The 14619-nt window shown below is 43.2% G+C and overlaps 1 protein-coding gene across 6 annotated transcripts in view; it reads right to left on the bottom strand.

Moving 5' to 3' along the window:
• Positions 1 to 14619, bottom strand: part of LOC112234746 (BCAS3 microtubule associated cell migration factor-like) — a 348299-nt gene that overhangs the window by 211442 nt on the left and 122238 nt on the right. For all 6 annotated transcript variants that reach the window (XM_042296126.1, XM_042296129.1, XM_042296127.1 and 3 more), the window contains one exon: positions 11066 to 11216. In XM_042296126.1, the coding sequence (XP_042152060.1) occupies positions 11066 to 11216 (151 nt within the window). The remainder of the gene's footprint in view (positions 1 to 11065; positions 11217 to 14619) is intronic.

Consider the following 14619-nt stretch of genomic DNA (forward strand, 5'->3'; position numbering starts at 1 on the left):
TGTGTGTGTGTACTATACGTTTGTCAGGGGAAGTACTGTATGTGTGTGTGTGTGTGTGTGTCAGTGTGTGTTGTACTATACGTTTGTCAGAGGAAGCGTACGAGCATGCTTTTCCTTTTAGCTATCCATCAACTTCTTTTATATTCTTTCTTTGAAGGAAAGAGTGTATGAAAAAGAAACAAAGTTTTAATGATAAATCATGGTATGCTTTTTACATACATTGGAACAAGGCATTGACATTTGTAAAACTATTAACCCTTTACACTTGTGGGAATCGGCCTATATGGATAGGGCTACATTTTAACAACTCTTACAGAAGAAATTTGAAATGCATAAGCACGGTAGCAATAGAAAAGGGAACCATTTAGAGATAGTGGAAATTATTATACCAAAGTTGAGGACACAACAGTTCACCTGACACAAGACTACCCAAACAGTTGATTTCATTTGCATTTTACATTTACTCTACTTTTCAGCACAATCGTTGATAACAAAATATGAAAAATGTAGTAACATGATAAGAATATTCCTGGTAAATGTAGGGTAGGTGCATTATAAGACTAAACAATGACAAGTGTTTGAGTGAGAGGACTAACTGGTGTCTCCAAGTGGTCACACAGGGCTCTGGTCAAAAGAGTGCACAGTTGTAATTGTAATGCACTTTTATGACTCAAAGAAGTATCTTCAACTATAGGTTTAATGCCAATTAAACATGGTTGGTTTATGGCTTAGATATACTGCCGTATTATTACTGTGTTTGAAAATAACATCATGTGTCTGCATGTGACTTTTTTGGGGTGAGTGTATATTTGTGTTTGTGCATTGTCTTTGTGAGTATTTGTGTGTGTTTGCAATCCTCTGAGGGTGTGGGCGAGTGTGTGTCCGGTTCTTTGTGACGGTGTGTATGGTCTTTTTTTGAGTGTGTATCTCTCTGTCAGTGTGTGTGTTCCCCGGGCCAGTGTTTACGAGCCATTAGGAGTGGGAGTGTGTTCCTGTGTTTACCCTGCATGTTCAGAGATAGTGACAGACCCCTGTAAACAGTTTACAGTAAACAGCTTTTTCCCAACAGTAATAATGGCCAGATGAGGCTGAACTCTGTCCCTGAACACAGCAGACCACATCAGTACTGCAGAAACTCCCAAATGACATCCTATTCCCATTGTAGTGCACTACTTTTGACCAGAGCCCTATGGAGCCTTGTCAAAAGTAGTGCACTATTTAGGGTATAGGGTGCCATTTGGGACAAGGCCCCTGGCCAATCAAAGCACGGCACTTTTTTATTTTATCTGCTATGGAGGGACGAAGCATCCGTCTGAATCTCTCCAGACTAACACGACACTGTGTGTGTGTGTGTGTGTGTGTGTGTAGACTAGCAAAGCAGTCAACAATCTGTATTAGTCCACGGATATGAAGAGAGGTTACTTAGATGGAGAGAAAAAAAGAAACATAACACAAAGTGAACATTAATTCGGTGGTGATTTGGAGGCTGGAGACTACTGTTGAGTCTATATAACCTCCCACGCACACTGGAGACTACTGTTGAGTCTATATAACCTCCAATGCACCCTGGAGACTACTGTTGAGTCTATATAACCTCCAATGCACACTGGAGACTACTGTTGAGTCTATATAACCTCCAATGCACCCTGGAGACTACTGTTGAGTCTATATAACCTCCAATGCACACTGGAGACTACTGTTGAGTCTATATATTCTCCAATGCACACTGGAGACTACTGTTGAGTCTATATAACCTCCAATGCACCCTGGAGACTACTGTTGAGTCTATATAACCTCCAATGCACCCTGGAGACTACTGTTGAGTCTATATAACCTCCAATGCACCCTGGAGACTACTGTTGAGTCTATATAACCTCCAATGCACACTGGAGACTACTGTTTGAGTCTATATAACCTCCAATGCACCCTGGAGACTAGTCTATATAACAATGCACCCTGGAGACTACTGTTGAGTCTATATAACCTCCAATGCACCCTGGAGACTACTGTTTAGTCTATATAACCTCCAACGCACACTGGAGACTACTGTTGAGTCTATATAACCTCCAATGCACCCTGGAGACTACTGTTTAGTCTATATAACCTCCAACGCACACTGGAGACTACTGTTGAGTCTATATAACCTCCAATGCACCCTGGAGACTACTGTTGAGTCTATATAACCTCCAATGCACCCTGGAGACTACTGTTGAGTCTATATAACCTCCAACGCACCCTGGAGACTACTGTTTAGTCTATATAACCTCCAATGCACCCTGGAGACTACTGTTGAGTCTATATAACCTCCAATGCACCCTGGAGACTACTGTTGAGTCTATATAACCTCCAACGCACACTGGAGAAACCTTTATCTGAGTGGTTGGACGTGGGGTGAGCAGTGTAATGGAAGTCGGGGGTCCTGTTATGTTTATTCAAACACAATTTAGCCAGTAGTCAAACAACATGATTAAAGGGTTAGCTGGTATCTAGATAAACAGCATGAGCAGGGGGGATCACACAACTAACCAATATCTAGACAAACAACATGTGGAAGGGGGTCACAGAGTTCTATAGTAGCAAGCCTAACAACAGGACAGGGGGTCAGTTTAACATTTTAACAGGACCAGTGGGTCTTGGCTATGCTAACTCTACTCCTGTTATGCTTGTTCGAACACATTTAGCCAGCAGCCAAACAGCATGGGCCAGAGGTTACACAGATATCCAATAGCTAGTGGCTAGCCTAACAGCATGGATAGGGATTAGCCAGTAGCTAACATAACAGTATGGGCATGGGTTCATTACACCCGAAAGCTAGCCAACCAGCATGGGCAGGGGGGGGCAGTTCAACATTTTAACATTACCATCGGGCCTTGGCCTCAATTGAGCGTTCACTGGCACTGGGAGGCGGGCATCGCTGGTGTACTTTATCCCCCCTGTGAGGCACTTAACCCCTGGCATCCTGCTAGCCTCCTGCTGGGTAAATGGATAGTGGCTGATAGGATACGGATAAGTAGTGTTTCAGGTCTCAATGCAACAAGCCTGTACTGGATCTTGGGTTCACATAACGCATGTTGTGCTGTTTCTTATTTCTTACAGTTCAGTTTGGAGAGGGACACTGCTGGTCAATAGAGGAAATATAACTTAGTTAGAGTCATGCAGGCAGTCTGTTCCAGATGGTTATGGTAATAAGTGATGTCGATAGGTTGTCTGTTTCTGACATGCTAAATTCTTACAATAAACTGATAAAACTAGGCAAATAGTTTCCAAACCCACTACCAATATGATATAAAAGATTACAACACAAATTACATTTGATATACAGTATAGGTAGTGCCTTCCACAAGTACAGTTGAAGTCAGAAGTTTACATACACTTAGGTTGGAGTCATTAAAACTCGTTTTTCATCCACTCCACAAATTTCTTGTTAAAAAATTATAATTTTGGCAAGTCGGTTAGGACATCTACTTTGTGCATGACACAAGTAATTTTTCAAACAATTGTTTACAGACAGATTATTTCACTTAAAATTCACTGTATCACAATTCCAGTGGGTCAGAAGATTACATACACTAAGTTGACTGTGCCTTTAAACAGCTTGGAAAATTCCAGAAAATTATGTCATGGCTTTAGAAGCTTTTGATAGGCAAATTGTCATAATTTGAGTCAATTGGAGGTGTACCTGTGGATGTATTTCAAGTCCTACCTTCAAACTCAGTGCCTCTTTGCTTGACATCATGGGAAAATCAAAAGAAATCAGCCAAGACCTCAGAAAAAAAATTGTAGACCTCCACAAATCTGGTTCATCCTTGGGAGCAATTTCTAAACGCCTGAAGGTACCACGTTCATCTGTACAAACAATAGTACCCAAGGATAAACACAATGGGACCATGCAGCCGTCATACCGCTCAGGAATGAGACGTGTTCTGTCTCCTAGAGATGAACGTACTTTGGTGCGAAAAATGCAAATCAATCCCAGAACAACCTTGTGAAGATGCTGGAGGAAACAGGTACAAAAGTATCTATATCCACTGTAAAACGAGTCCAATATCGACCTAACCTGAAAGGCCGTTCAGCAAGGAAGAAGCCACTGCTCTAAAACCGCCATAAAAAAAGCCAGACTACGGTTTGCAACTGCACATGGGAACAAAGATCGTACTTTTTGGAGAAATGTCCTCTGGTCTGATGAAACAAAAATAACTGTTTGGCCTTAATGACCATCGTTATCCTTAATGACCATCGAAGAACACCATCCCAACCATGAAGCACAGGGGTGGCAGCATCATGTTGCTGGGGTTCTTTGCTGCAGGAGGGACTGGTGCACTTCACAAAATAGATGGCATCATGAGGGAGGAAAATTGTGTGGATATATTGAAGGAACATCTCAAGACATCAGTCAGGATGTTAAGGCTTGGTCATACTAGTTGTGGCAAAATGGCTAAAGGACAACAAAGTCAAGGTATTGGAGTGGCCATCACAAAGCCCTGACCTCAATCCTATAGAAAATTTGTGGGCAGAACTGAAAAAGCATGTGCGAGCAAGGAGGCCTACAAACCTGACTCAGTTTCACCAGCTCTGTCAGGAGGAATGCCCCAAATTCACCCAACTTATTGTGGAAGCTTGTGGAAGGCTACCCGAAATGTTTGACCAAAGTTAAACAATTTCAAGGCAATGCTACCAAATACTAATTGAGTGTATGTAAACTTCTGACCCACTGGGAATGTGATGAAAGAAATAAAAGCTGAAATAAATAATTCTCTCTACTATTATTCTGACATTTCCCATTCTTAAAATAAAGTGGTGATCCTAACTGGATTTTTACTAGGATTAAATGTCAGGAAACGTGAAAAACTGAGTTTAAATGTATTTGGCTAAGGTGTATGTAAACTTCCAACTTCAACTGTACATACAGTAGCTAGACAAATAGAAAAGTAGCCAGCCAGGCACCCTCCGAAGTGTTTGAAAAATCTAGCTGAGGAAAGTATATTTTGGTGTGCTCTGGTACATTCTAATGCACTGATTCCATCTGAAATACACAATGAAATTATTGAAGACCTTACCTCCCAGATCGGAAGAATTTATTGTGGTATTGTGTAGAAAGACATGACTTTACAATTTGAATGACTGAAAATGTATGAACTCAGAGTATTGCTAGTTGTTCTGGATATTGTCTAGGTCTACAGTATATGATCAGGACTACTTTCATATACAACTTTCATACTAAGAAGTTGTCACGCCAACTTTAGCATTCAGACAACTTTTTCCACCTTTTATTTATATCTGAAAGGTGTTGCCGATATCAAAGCCTAAACTTTTATTTCTACAAACCGACATAGTCATGATTTCTGTAAAGTTCTGCCTACAGCTTAGTATGAAACGTAGCCGTATTGCTGAGGCAGCACTGGCATGCACCACGCTTTTAAGCTCTTGATGGTTGCTAGGCAGCGGCTGTTACTACCAGCCTGTTACCATCTTCCTGGCAATTCTAAACTTTGCGAGGCATGTCACTTCACCCATCTCTTTGCATAACCCTTCGAACAGTTTTCTTAACCACAACTAGATGGATACATAAAGAATTACTGTGGGAATAAAAAAGCACTGAAACACAAAAACATTGGAATAAAGTAGGTTAATGTAGTTGAAGGCATCACATTGTTTCTTAGTGCTGATTGAAACTCCCAAAAAGTCATCCAATTGTTAAATCTACATTTGAAGCAATAGCTTCATTAGCTTGTTCAACTATTTCAGCAGTGTGTCGTGCTGCTTTTAGACAAGCTTGAGGACTCTGTTTGGATATTGGTTAGGCTACACTTAGGCTGTGGAAATGTTAGCTAAGTTGAGGTGAGTGCTGCTCATCATCTATTCGTTTGCTCATCTATCACAGAGCAGAAACATTTAGCATGTAGCCTAAATCAAGTGTACGCCTATTATTTTGCTAAATCTCGTGTAGGTAAGTCCAAAAGACCGTGGAGGTTGTGAAATATGAACATGAAACTCACACGCTTTTGAAAATACAGATTGCTAATATTTTCTATTGGCATCATGCTGAAGATACTCTCAATGTAAGACCCTATTCATACTCTCAATGTAAGACCTTATACCCTCCCACACCTCCATGTAAATCAATTTGACTGCAACCAGAGATCTGTATATAATGACGAGATGCTCAGGTCTTCGCCCTAACATTGTCCCAAAGGCAGGAAGGCACGCGACAATCTTCGGCCCAAAATATGCCCATAGAAACACACTGGGCTTATTTTGGACAGATTCATCTCTTCTTCTCTGCTGCGTCTCCCTGTCAACGCTCGCTTTGTGACTGACAGGCGCCTATCATATCAATAGATTGCTAGAAGAGATGCATATCATTCATTCTAGCAGGAAAGGGCTAGACGGTCTAGCAAATTTAAAAACAATATAATATATAGCTGGCTGAAAATGAGTATATAACTGGCCGCGCTAATGGAAAACACTGTAAAGGCCCAACTTACAGTATATAAAAAGTTTGTCTCCAAACGTACTAGCTAATGCTCACATTACGACTCTGTTGAGAACACACAGAAACACCAAGAAAAGCAGGCGGATGGTTGAAAGGGAAGAAGAGGGGATGAGGGGAGAGTGATAAATGGACCTGGGAGGTTGACGACCCCACTCCCATGGAGTAATCGTTCACACGTTCAACTCTTAACCCGTGGGCCTTAATGCTGCTCCGCCAGGGCCATTAAAGGGAGGAGAGGGTGATTTGTGCAAACGGTTTAGTATGTGACACGTTCCATACGCAGTGCTGTGTGTGCTGGAGGCCTGGCGCTACAGGGCTCGCTAGCTGCTTTTAGGCTCTTAAAGCCCATCTCCTCTCAGTGCTTTTCTCATTAGAGCTCTATGAGACAATGGGTTGGCAGGCGGCTAGATGCTCCTACTGTACAAAACTATTATAGTAATCTGTTCTGCCCATCTGTGGAAGGTCAGGAGGGCCCACTCTCTGTCTCCCTCACTCTATGTCTCCCTCGCCCTCTCCATCTCCCTCGCCCTCTCCATCTCCCTCGCCCTCTCCGTCTCCCTCGCTCTCTCCATCTCTGTCTGCATTAGCGGAGAATACCCATCAGTGGGATTTACTCCAGGTCAGATTCCCTTGTTTTCCTTTTCATCTCCATCTCTAATTCATTGCCGTTTCATTTCAAACACGTGTCTCTCTGAGTGCGTTTCTGAGTATACTTTGCTAGCAATACAATCCAGGATTGAAGCAAAGCAAACACTAAAAAGTTAAAAAGCTCTCGAAGGCCTCAAATGACAGTGCTCATTTCTCTCTCTCTCTTTTACACTCTCTGTCTCTCCGTCTCAGACTTCTGCCAAATATGGCTGACAGGAAACCAGAGGTCATGTGGGGTCACCTCCTCCACCATTCTCACTGTACTAAAGACCTGGGTTCAAAAGTACCCTGCCCATCTGGCTCTCTAGCAATTTGAACCCATGCCTGTTGTACCCTGTGGGGAGGAGAGAGCCCACATCTCTGTAGTGACTTTGAGGTGTCCCAGAGCCTTGGCTCCAGCTCTGTCTGCTCCCTTACCCTGGAACTCTGCCCTCATCTGGTGGAGGTTATCGGGGCAGGATACTGTACATCACAGGGATACATCTCATCCCCTATCTCCAAACACAGAGACAACTGGAACAACTCTGAAGGGGGGCTTACTCCTAATTGCTTGTTCTGAGAGAAGCAAACTGTTGAAAGTCTTCAGCTCCAATTCTGGCCTGTTAGCAATTAAACCGATATATTGGAGCCGATATTGGCCTTTTCTAGTCTATCGGCTATTGGCCCTTCTCTATCGGCTTTGCCAAAAGTCCCTCTACATAGCAAAACTGCTGCTATCCCAGCAGCCACTCACTGCCTGAGCCAAGAGCACTGGACAGCGCAGAGGAAGGTCTAGCTGGGAAAATCTGAAGCAGCAGCAAGCTAGCTCATTTACCAACAGAAAGGTGCATTATTGAGAAAAGGATGAACTGACACATTGACCAAAATCAAAACTCCTGTCGCAAATATTAGTTTACTTAATTCACTAATAAAAAGGCTTGTGTCGATGTGCCCGGACATACATGCAATAAGCAAGCTAGCTAGCTATGTGACTTGTTAGCAAAGATTATGATAACTAACCCTTTCATTTGTGGTGTTAGCTAGCTACGAATATTAGCTACTATGCTAGCTAGCTGGCTAGATAGACATGGTGCTAAGATATCAGATAGGAGCCAATAGTCAACATAGCTAGCTAACGTTAGCTGGTTATCATTTTTTGGTAACAAGCCATCTGACTTGCGAAGTAACGTTAGCTATTTCATGGCGCTGATCTGACCGACGCAATCATATCTGTAAATTGACAATTGTTAGTCGGATTAGATGATTGTTGTAATAGGGAAAGAAAGAAGTGTTTTAAAATGTTTTAGAGATGCGTCCTGACATCTGAAGATAAAATATTTTTTCCCTATCATTGAAAATTACAACAAAATCCAACTTTCATAAGCCTCTGTGATCACAAATCATTAGGTTGGACACATTTATAATGAATAGATTTTCTTCATATTCTCAAACTAATAAATGTGCCTATATGATGTCCTTCCATATAGGCATGACATGCTGGAGTGATGCGTCTATACACATGTTGTTGATCAGTAGGCTAATATAAGTCTCATATGTCAACTGTAGCATTATTGAGTTTGTTTTGATCAACCAAAACAAGCTCAATAACTCAATGCATGCAGACAGTCCTATTGAATATGCATTCACCTGTATTGTGAGTAGACCTATGCCATCTTGATTTACCCAGATTATCAAGACCATTCAAATAAAAGTTTTACCGTTATGTAGTTCATTTTTATCAAATGTATTGTTTGATTTTAAAATTGATGCATACATGGCTATCTCTGGGATATTTTGTCATCAAAATCTTCAAATGTTATGATATTGAATATTGGCTATCAGTCTACTTAACCCCCAAAAAACAGTATCGGCCCAAAAGAAATCCATATCAATCTTTCTCTAATAGCAACGGCTAGTCCGGTTCCATAGGAGATCATAAAGGAAGTTGGAATAGGACGGGAGGATACCTTCAGACTGGTGCAATGGAGTGTGTGTGTGTGTGTGTGTTTGAAATGCACTAGAGTAGGCTGCAGACAGACGGGCCATGAGAGAATGTAGGTTAACCACCTGGTGTGTTCCTCTCCCACTCTGCCAGCGGGTATCTGCTCACACAGGTGTAAATACAGCTACCGGATGACCCGTTTGCGCGCGCGCACACACACACACACTCACACGGCTACGCAAACAAACAGATGGTGCCTAGATACTCCTGTGCAAGTCTCCGTGAACACACTTGATATCACCCCACACTTCATGGGCCCAACCTGCCACCTATGTGTGTGTGTGTGTGTATGTGTGTGTGTGTGTGTGTGTGTGTGTGTGTGTGTGTGTGTGTGTGTGTGTGTGTGTGTGTGTGTGTGTGTGTATGTATGTATGCAGGGGGTCTGGTGCAGGGCAGCAGAGAGATGCACAGCTGCCTGTCTAGCTTCATTAGCCCGCCCTGAAGCCTTCTCTCCTGAAGCGGACAGACAAATGGAAAGATGGGAGTTATCTTTAATGTACATGTCTGACTTGAGTAGGACAGGAGCTTTATTGTATTGTGACTTTGCTGTGGCAACTAATACAGTCCTATTGTTTTGACTTGAATTGATAGTAGAGAGGAGACCTGGTGAGAAGGTTGTGATTGTCTAATTGAGAGTGAAAGGATACTTGCAAACTGGCTGGCTGGCTGGCAGACAGAGACAGACAGACAGACAGACAGGCAGGCAGACTAAAGCAGCCAATCTGTAAAAAAAAAAAAAGTAATAATCAACTAGCCAGTTTAGGAGTTTCCTCCAGAAGGATGACCTGCCAGTTATACTCTCAAATATCTCCTCTCTACCTACTGTGTTTTGCTAAGTAGGGCATTATGCAAAAAAAAGTGTTTCCTTTCACCACAAAACAAATCCCTTGTAATAATCGTGCAGATTAATCAAACTAATGATGGTGTGTTTCTAACCACCAGTCTCAGATGTCTCGTGTCTTTATACACAACTGAAGTGATCTAATATCATTGGGAAGAAACCCCAGTAGCCTGCTGCTTCCATCATTACAACATGTCCCATTCAAACATGACAGGAAAATGACATTTAAATGAAAATATTAAAATCCAGCCATAATTGTGATGCCACCTGTATGTAAATTAAGTTCACAAGGTGCAGTCTCTCTCCTCTGACTCACCGCCTCTTAAAACTACAGACTTAGTCATAGCGTGACTGACCAAGAGAGAGGAGAGGGAGAGGACACTCTGACATGCACAGATACTGCCTGATAAAGAGACTCACTGGTAAATGTTTCCATAGAGAAATGTAGCTTTACTGTAGTGTAGCTGTACATAGAGACAGACTGGCAACAGATTCCAAACCAGGCTGGATATAATATCATGTGGATGTTTCTTGCAAATCCAATGGGTTCATAACAGATATAGATAAAAAACAAAAAATTCAACATGATTAATGGCTTTGGCTGTGACCAAAGGAGGACAGGCTGAGTTGTAAAGGCTACTTCAGGTTGATACTAGTGAATAGCTAGATGGACAGAGTGCGATGGACAGAGTGTGATGGACAGAGTGTGATGGACAGAGTGTGATGGACAGAGTGCGACGGACAGAGTGTGATGGACAGAGTGCGATGGACAGAGTGCGATGGACAGAGTGCGATGGACAGAGTGCGATGGACAGAGTGCGATGGACAGAGTGTGACGGACAGAGTGCGACGGACAGAGTGCGACGGACAGAGTGTGACGGACAGAGTGTGACAGAGTGTGACGGACAGAGTGTGACGGACAGAGTGCGATGGACAGAGTGTGATGGGACGACGGACAGAGTGCGACGGACAGAGTGCGACGGACAGAGTGCGACGGACAGTGTGTGACGGACAGTGTGTGACGGACAGTGTGTGACGGACAGAGTGTGACGGACAGAGTGTGACAACAACACATGGCTGGATGCAGGGCAGGAAGACTCACCCGGAGCGCTTGGTCATGGTGCCCAGGGTCATGGGCTGCTTGATCTGTGCCAGGGGCAGCACTATGGTAAGGCTGGGCAGAGGGGACAGACGAGGGTTACCCATGTTGTTGTTGGTGAAGTTGTTGTACGACTCCTGGCTGGTGAGTTTAGCTGCACAGAGAGAGAGAGAGAAAATATTTAATAAATGTCCTATTTTATAGTCCAAGTCCAACAGTAACAATGCAACAGTTCATGTAGTCCTGTGTTTCATCAACATATGAACACACACATACCTGGGGTCCAAGGCCTTGGAGGAGCCGTGGCCCTGATTGGAGGTAACCAGCTCAAGATGCGGCGCCTCAGAGCCACTAGTACCCAGCAGTCAGTTAATCAGACCTAATCAACAGGAGTCGCACACACGCCTCTCTCATCTGAGTGGAGCCCAAGCTAAACACAATCAGGCCATGTCAAAGGGCACCACATCGAATGGCCTTAAAGAGCTACATCAGAGAGGTGCATGATGTTTGAGTATGGCATGAACACAAACACGCACTCACACACACAAAGATGTTTGCTCACTGCAGGCTTAGTAGACTTAGAGAATGTTCTCCTTTCTCTAACTGTGCAAATACATTACATTTAAGCACTAATTGTAAATACCAAAGCAGTAATGTAGAATCCATTCATTCCTATGCATGTAAAACAGCAGCAGTAAGTCAGGTCACTTCTAGGAGTTACGCAACATCTATTGCGTGTATGTTAAATATTACGAGACGTTTTTACAGTGAAAACCAATGGCGGGTTCTCATGTCCACCACATCACACCTGGTTTCAGCAAGTTAGAACTATTTGATGAGACACTATCTCATGATCTATGGAATATATCCCTTTGAAATTGTACAGTGAATATAATATAAGCTTTATTAAATATGCAGGTCACCTGAGAAGAACGGTAAAGTCCTCGCATGATGGTTGACCTGATCATAGCCCTCAACATTAGTTCCATATAATTCCTAAATCACATGAACCTGTTCAATATAAATAACTCATTCATTAAAAGACAACATGGGAAACGGGATTTACCAATTTCTACATAAGCTCTACTCTCCATCACGACACAATACACTTCAACCGAGAATGTACTATGATGTATTTTACAATACAATCTGTATCCTTACAAAGATTCAAGTTTAAGTACTCTCGCAGAAAAACAGCATAACCTTCAGGACCAAAACTCAATGATCTTTCTCTGAATGTTTTCCTTTCTCCATTGTTGCATTTGAAAGTCGAAAGCCATCGAGTTTAAAAGGGGGGAACCCAGGGACAAAGAGACAAAAGAAAACATGCTACAAAAACAACACAATAAAGAAGGAGAGGGTTGTGATGATTATTGGAATCAAAGCAGTGATGGGGAGAGGAGGATGAAGGGGGGAATAGGGGGAGGAAGATGCGGGGGAGGAGGGGGTTTAGATCATTAAAGTGTTTTTCTGTGTTTCATTAGTGCGGCCAAATAATGTCTTTGTGTTAATCCAAAAAGAGACCATTTAGATGTGGAGGCCCAACAAAACAGCAGGGCCTTCAGAGAGGAGGACGTTATACAAACTTTGTTTGTATCCCAAATGGAGCCCAATTCCCTATATAGTGCACTACTTCTGACCAGGGCTTAAAGGGCTCTGGTCAAAAGTAGCGCACTATGTAGGGAAAAAGGTGCCATTTGGAATGCAACCCTCCTTCCCACTTGGCCTCTAAGCCTCTCCGTCTCTCCAACCCGACAGAGAGAGAGAGACAGTTGCCCTGGGCTCTCGAGGGCCCTTCACATTTCAAAAGCACTACACCCCCAACGCAGCCACCTTTTGTGTGGAAGAGCAGGAGAAAAAAGGAGGAATTTGAACAGGAAGCAGCCTGTAAAACCATAATGGTGCTACAGCTGGCCTAAACGTAGGACAGGAGGAAGAAAAAATCTTAATGAATTTAGCATCCTTCCAACAGCACACTTCAACCCACCGCTCTCTCTCCGTCTCTCTTTTTCTTTTCTCTCAGTCTCTCTCCCCATCTCAATCTTTCTCTCAGTGTCTGCATGCACCACATTAACCCCCTCACCCTTGACAACCCAAAGAGGAACAGGTGTAGTTGACTTTGGTGGAGCTATCGTGGCTATTGGGCTGTTGACTGGACTGATACACCCCTCTCCGTTATTCCAAGGGGCCCAACTCATCAGAGGCCAGTCAGTGAGGAGAGGACAGGGAAAAGTGGCGAAAACCACGCACAGGCAGAAGACGATATCTAAAACACATCTTGGATGTCTGCTTGTCTGAGGGGGAGAGAGAGGAGAATGAGTGTCTGGCAGAGAGATCGCTGGCCCAGCGAGGGAGCGAGATGGGGCCATGATTTGATTAATGACTGGGGCGTGATGTGCCTGAGCACTGATACATGACAGCCCCATGGAAAGAAGATCCATCAATGCAAATCCACCCGGCCCAGTCCAGCCAAGGCTCCCGCCAGAGGTCAGCATGTCACCTGACCCAGCCTGATCTCTCCAGCCCGCCATCCCTCCATTTCCCTTGATCCTAAACTTTGCTCCCTCTATCCCTTCATCCAGCCATCCCTCCATCTCTACCTCTTTCCCTCCGTTCTTTTCTACATCCCTCAATCTCTCTACCTCTATCCATCCATCTCCATCTCTCCATCCTTCTCTACATCCCTCACTCTCTCTACCTCTATCCATCCATCTCCATCTCTCCATCCTTCTCTTCATCCCTCCCTCACTCCCTTCTGCTCCGAACCAATTTGCATCCTCATCTAAACATAGTCTCTCCGTCTCTCGGTTTCCCTCTCAGCCCGGTCATGGATATCTCGCTTTTGCTGCCCGATTTGCATCCGATGCACACAAGAAATGAGCTCGGCCGTTTCCGAGAAGAAAAAAAAGTGTCTAGACATTGCAGCTGTTGACAAATATTTTCATGTTGAATTTGAATTGTGTTTTGTTTGCACGTGGACTTGGGACTTGGTCGTGAAAAAGCAAGTAAGGTAAAAAGGAACACTCTGGTAGAGAGTGAGGTACGTATAGAGAAAGGTAGAGAGAGAGAGAGAAGTAGAAGAGAGAAGTAGAGCGAGACAGACAGAAAGCAAGCAGTAGATGCAAGGCTAGGGAATACTGATGTACACTGAGTGAACAAAACATTAGGAACACTGCTCTATCCATGACAGACTGACCAGGTGAATCCAGGCGAAAGCTATGATCACTTATTGATGACACTTGTTAAATCCACTTCGATCAGTGTAGATGAAGGGGAGAAGAGAGGTTAAAGAAGGATTTTTAAGGCTTGAGACATGGATTATGAATGGGCAAGACAAAAGATATAAGTGCCTTTGAACGGGGTATGGTACTATGTGCCAGGCGTACCAGTTTGAGTGTTTATTTTATTTTTTATTTTACCTTTAATTAACCAGGTAGGCAAGTTGAGAACAAGTTCTCATTTACAATTACGACCTGGCCAAGATAAAGCAAAGCAGTTCGACAGATACAACGACACAGAGTTACACATGGAGTAAAAGAAACATACAGTCAATAATA

This window comes from Oncorhynchus tshawytscha, linkage group LG13, assembly GCF_018296145.1.
Source record: "Oncorhynchus tshawytscha isolate Ot180627B linkage group LG13, Otsh_v2.0, whole genome shotgun sequence".
NCBI classification, from domain to species: domain Eukaryota; kingdom Metazoa; phylum Chordata; class Actinopteri; order Salmoniformes; family Salmonidae; genus Oncorhynchus; species Oncorhynchus tshawytscha.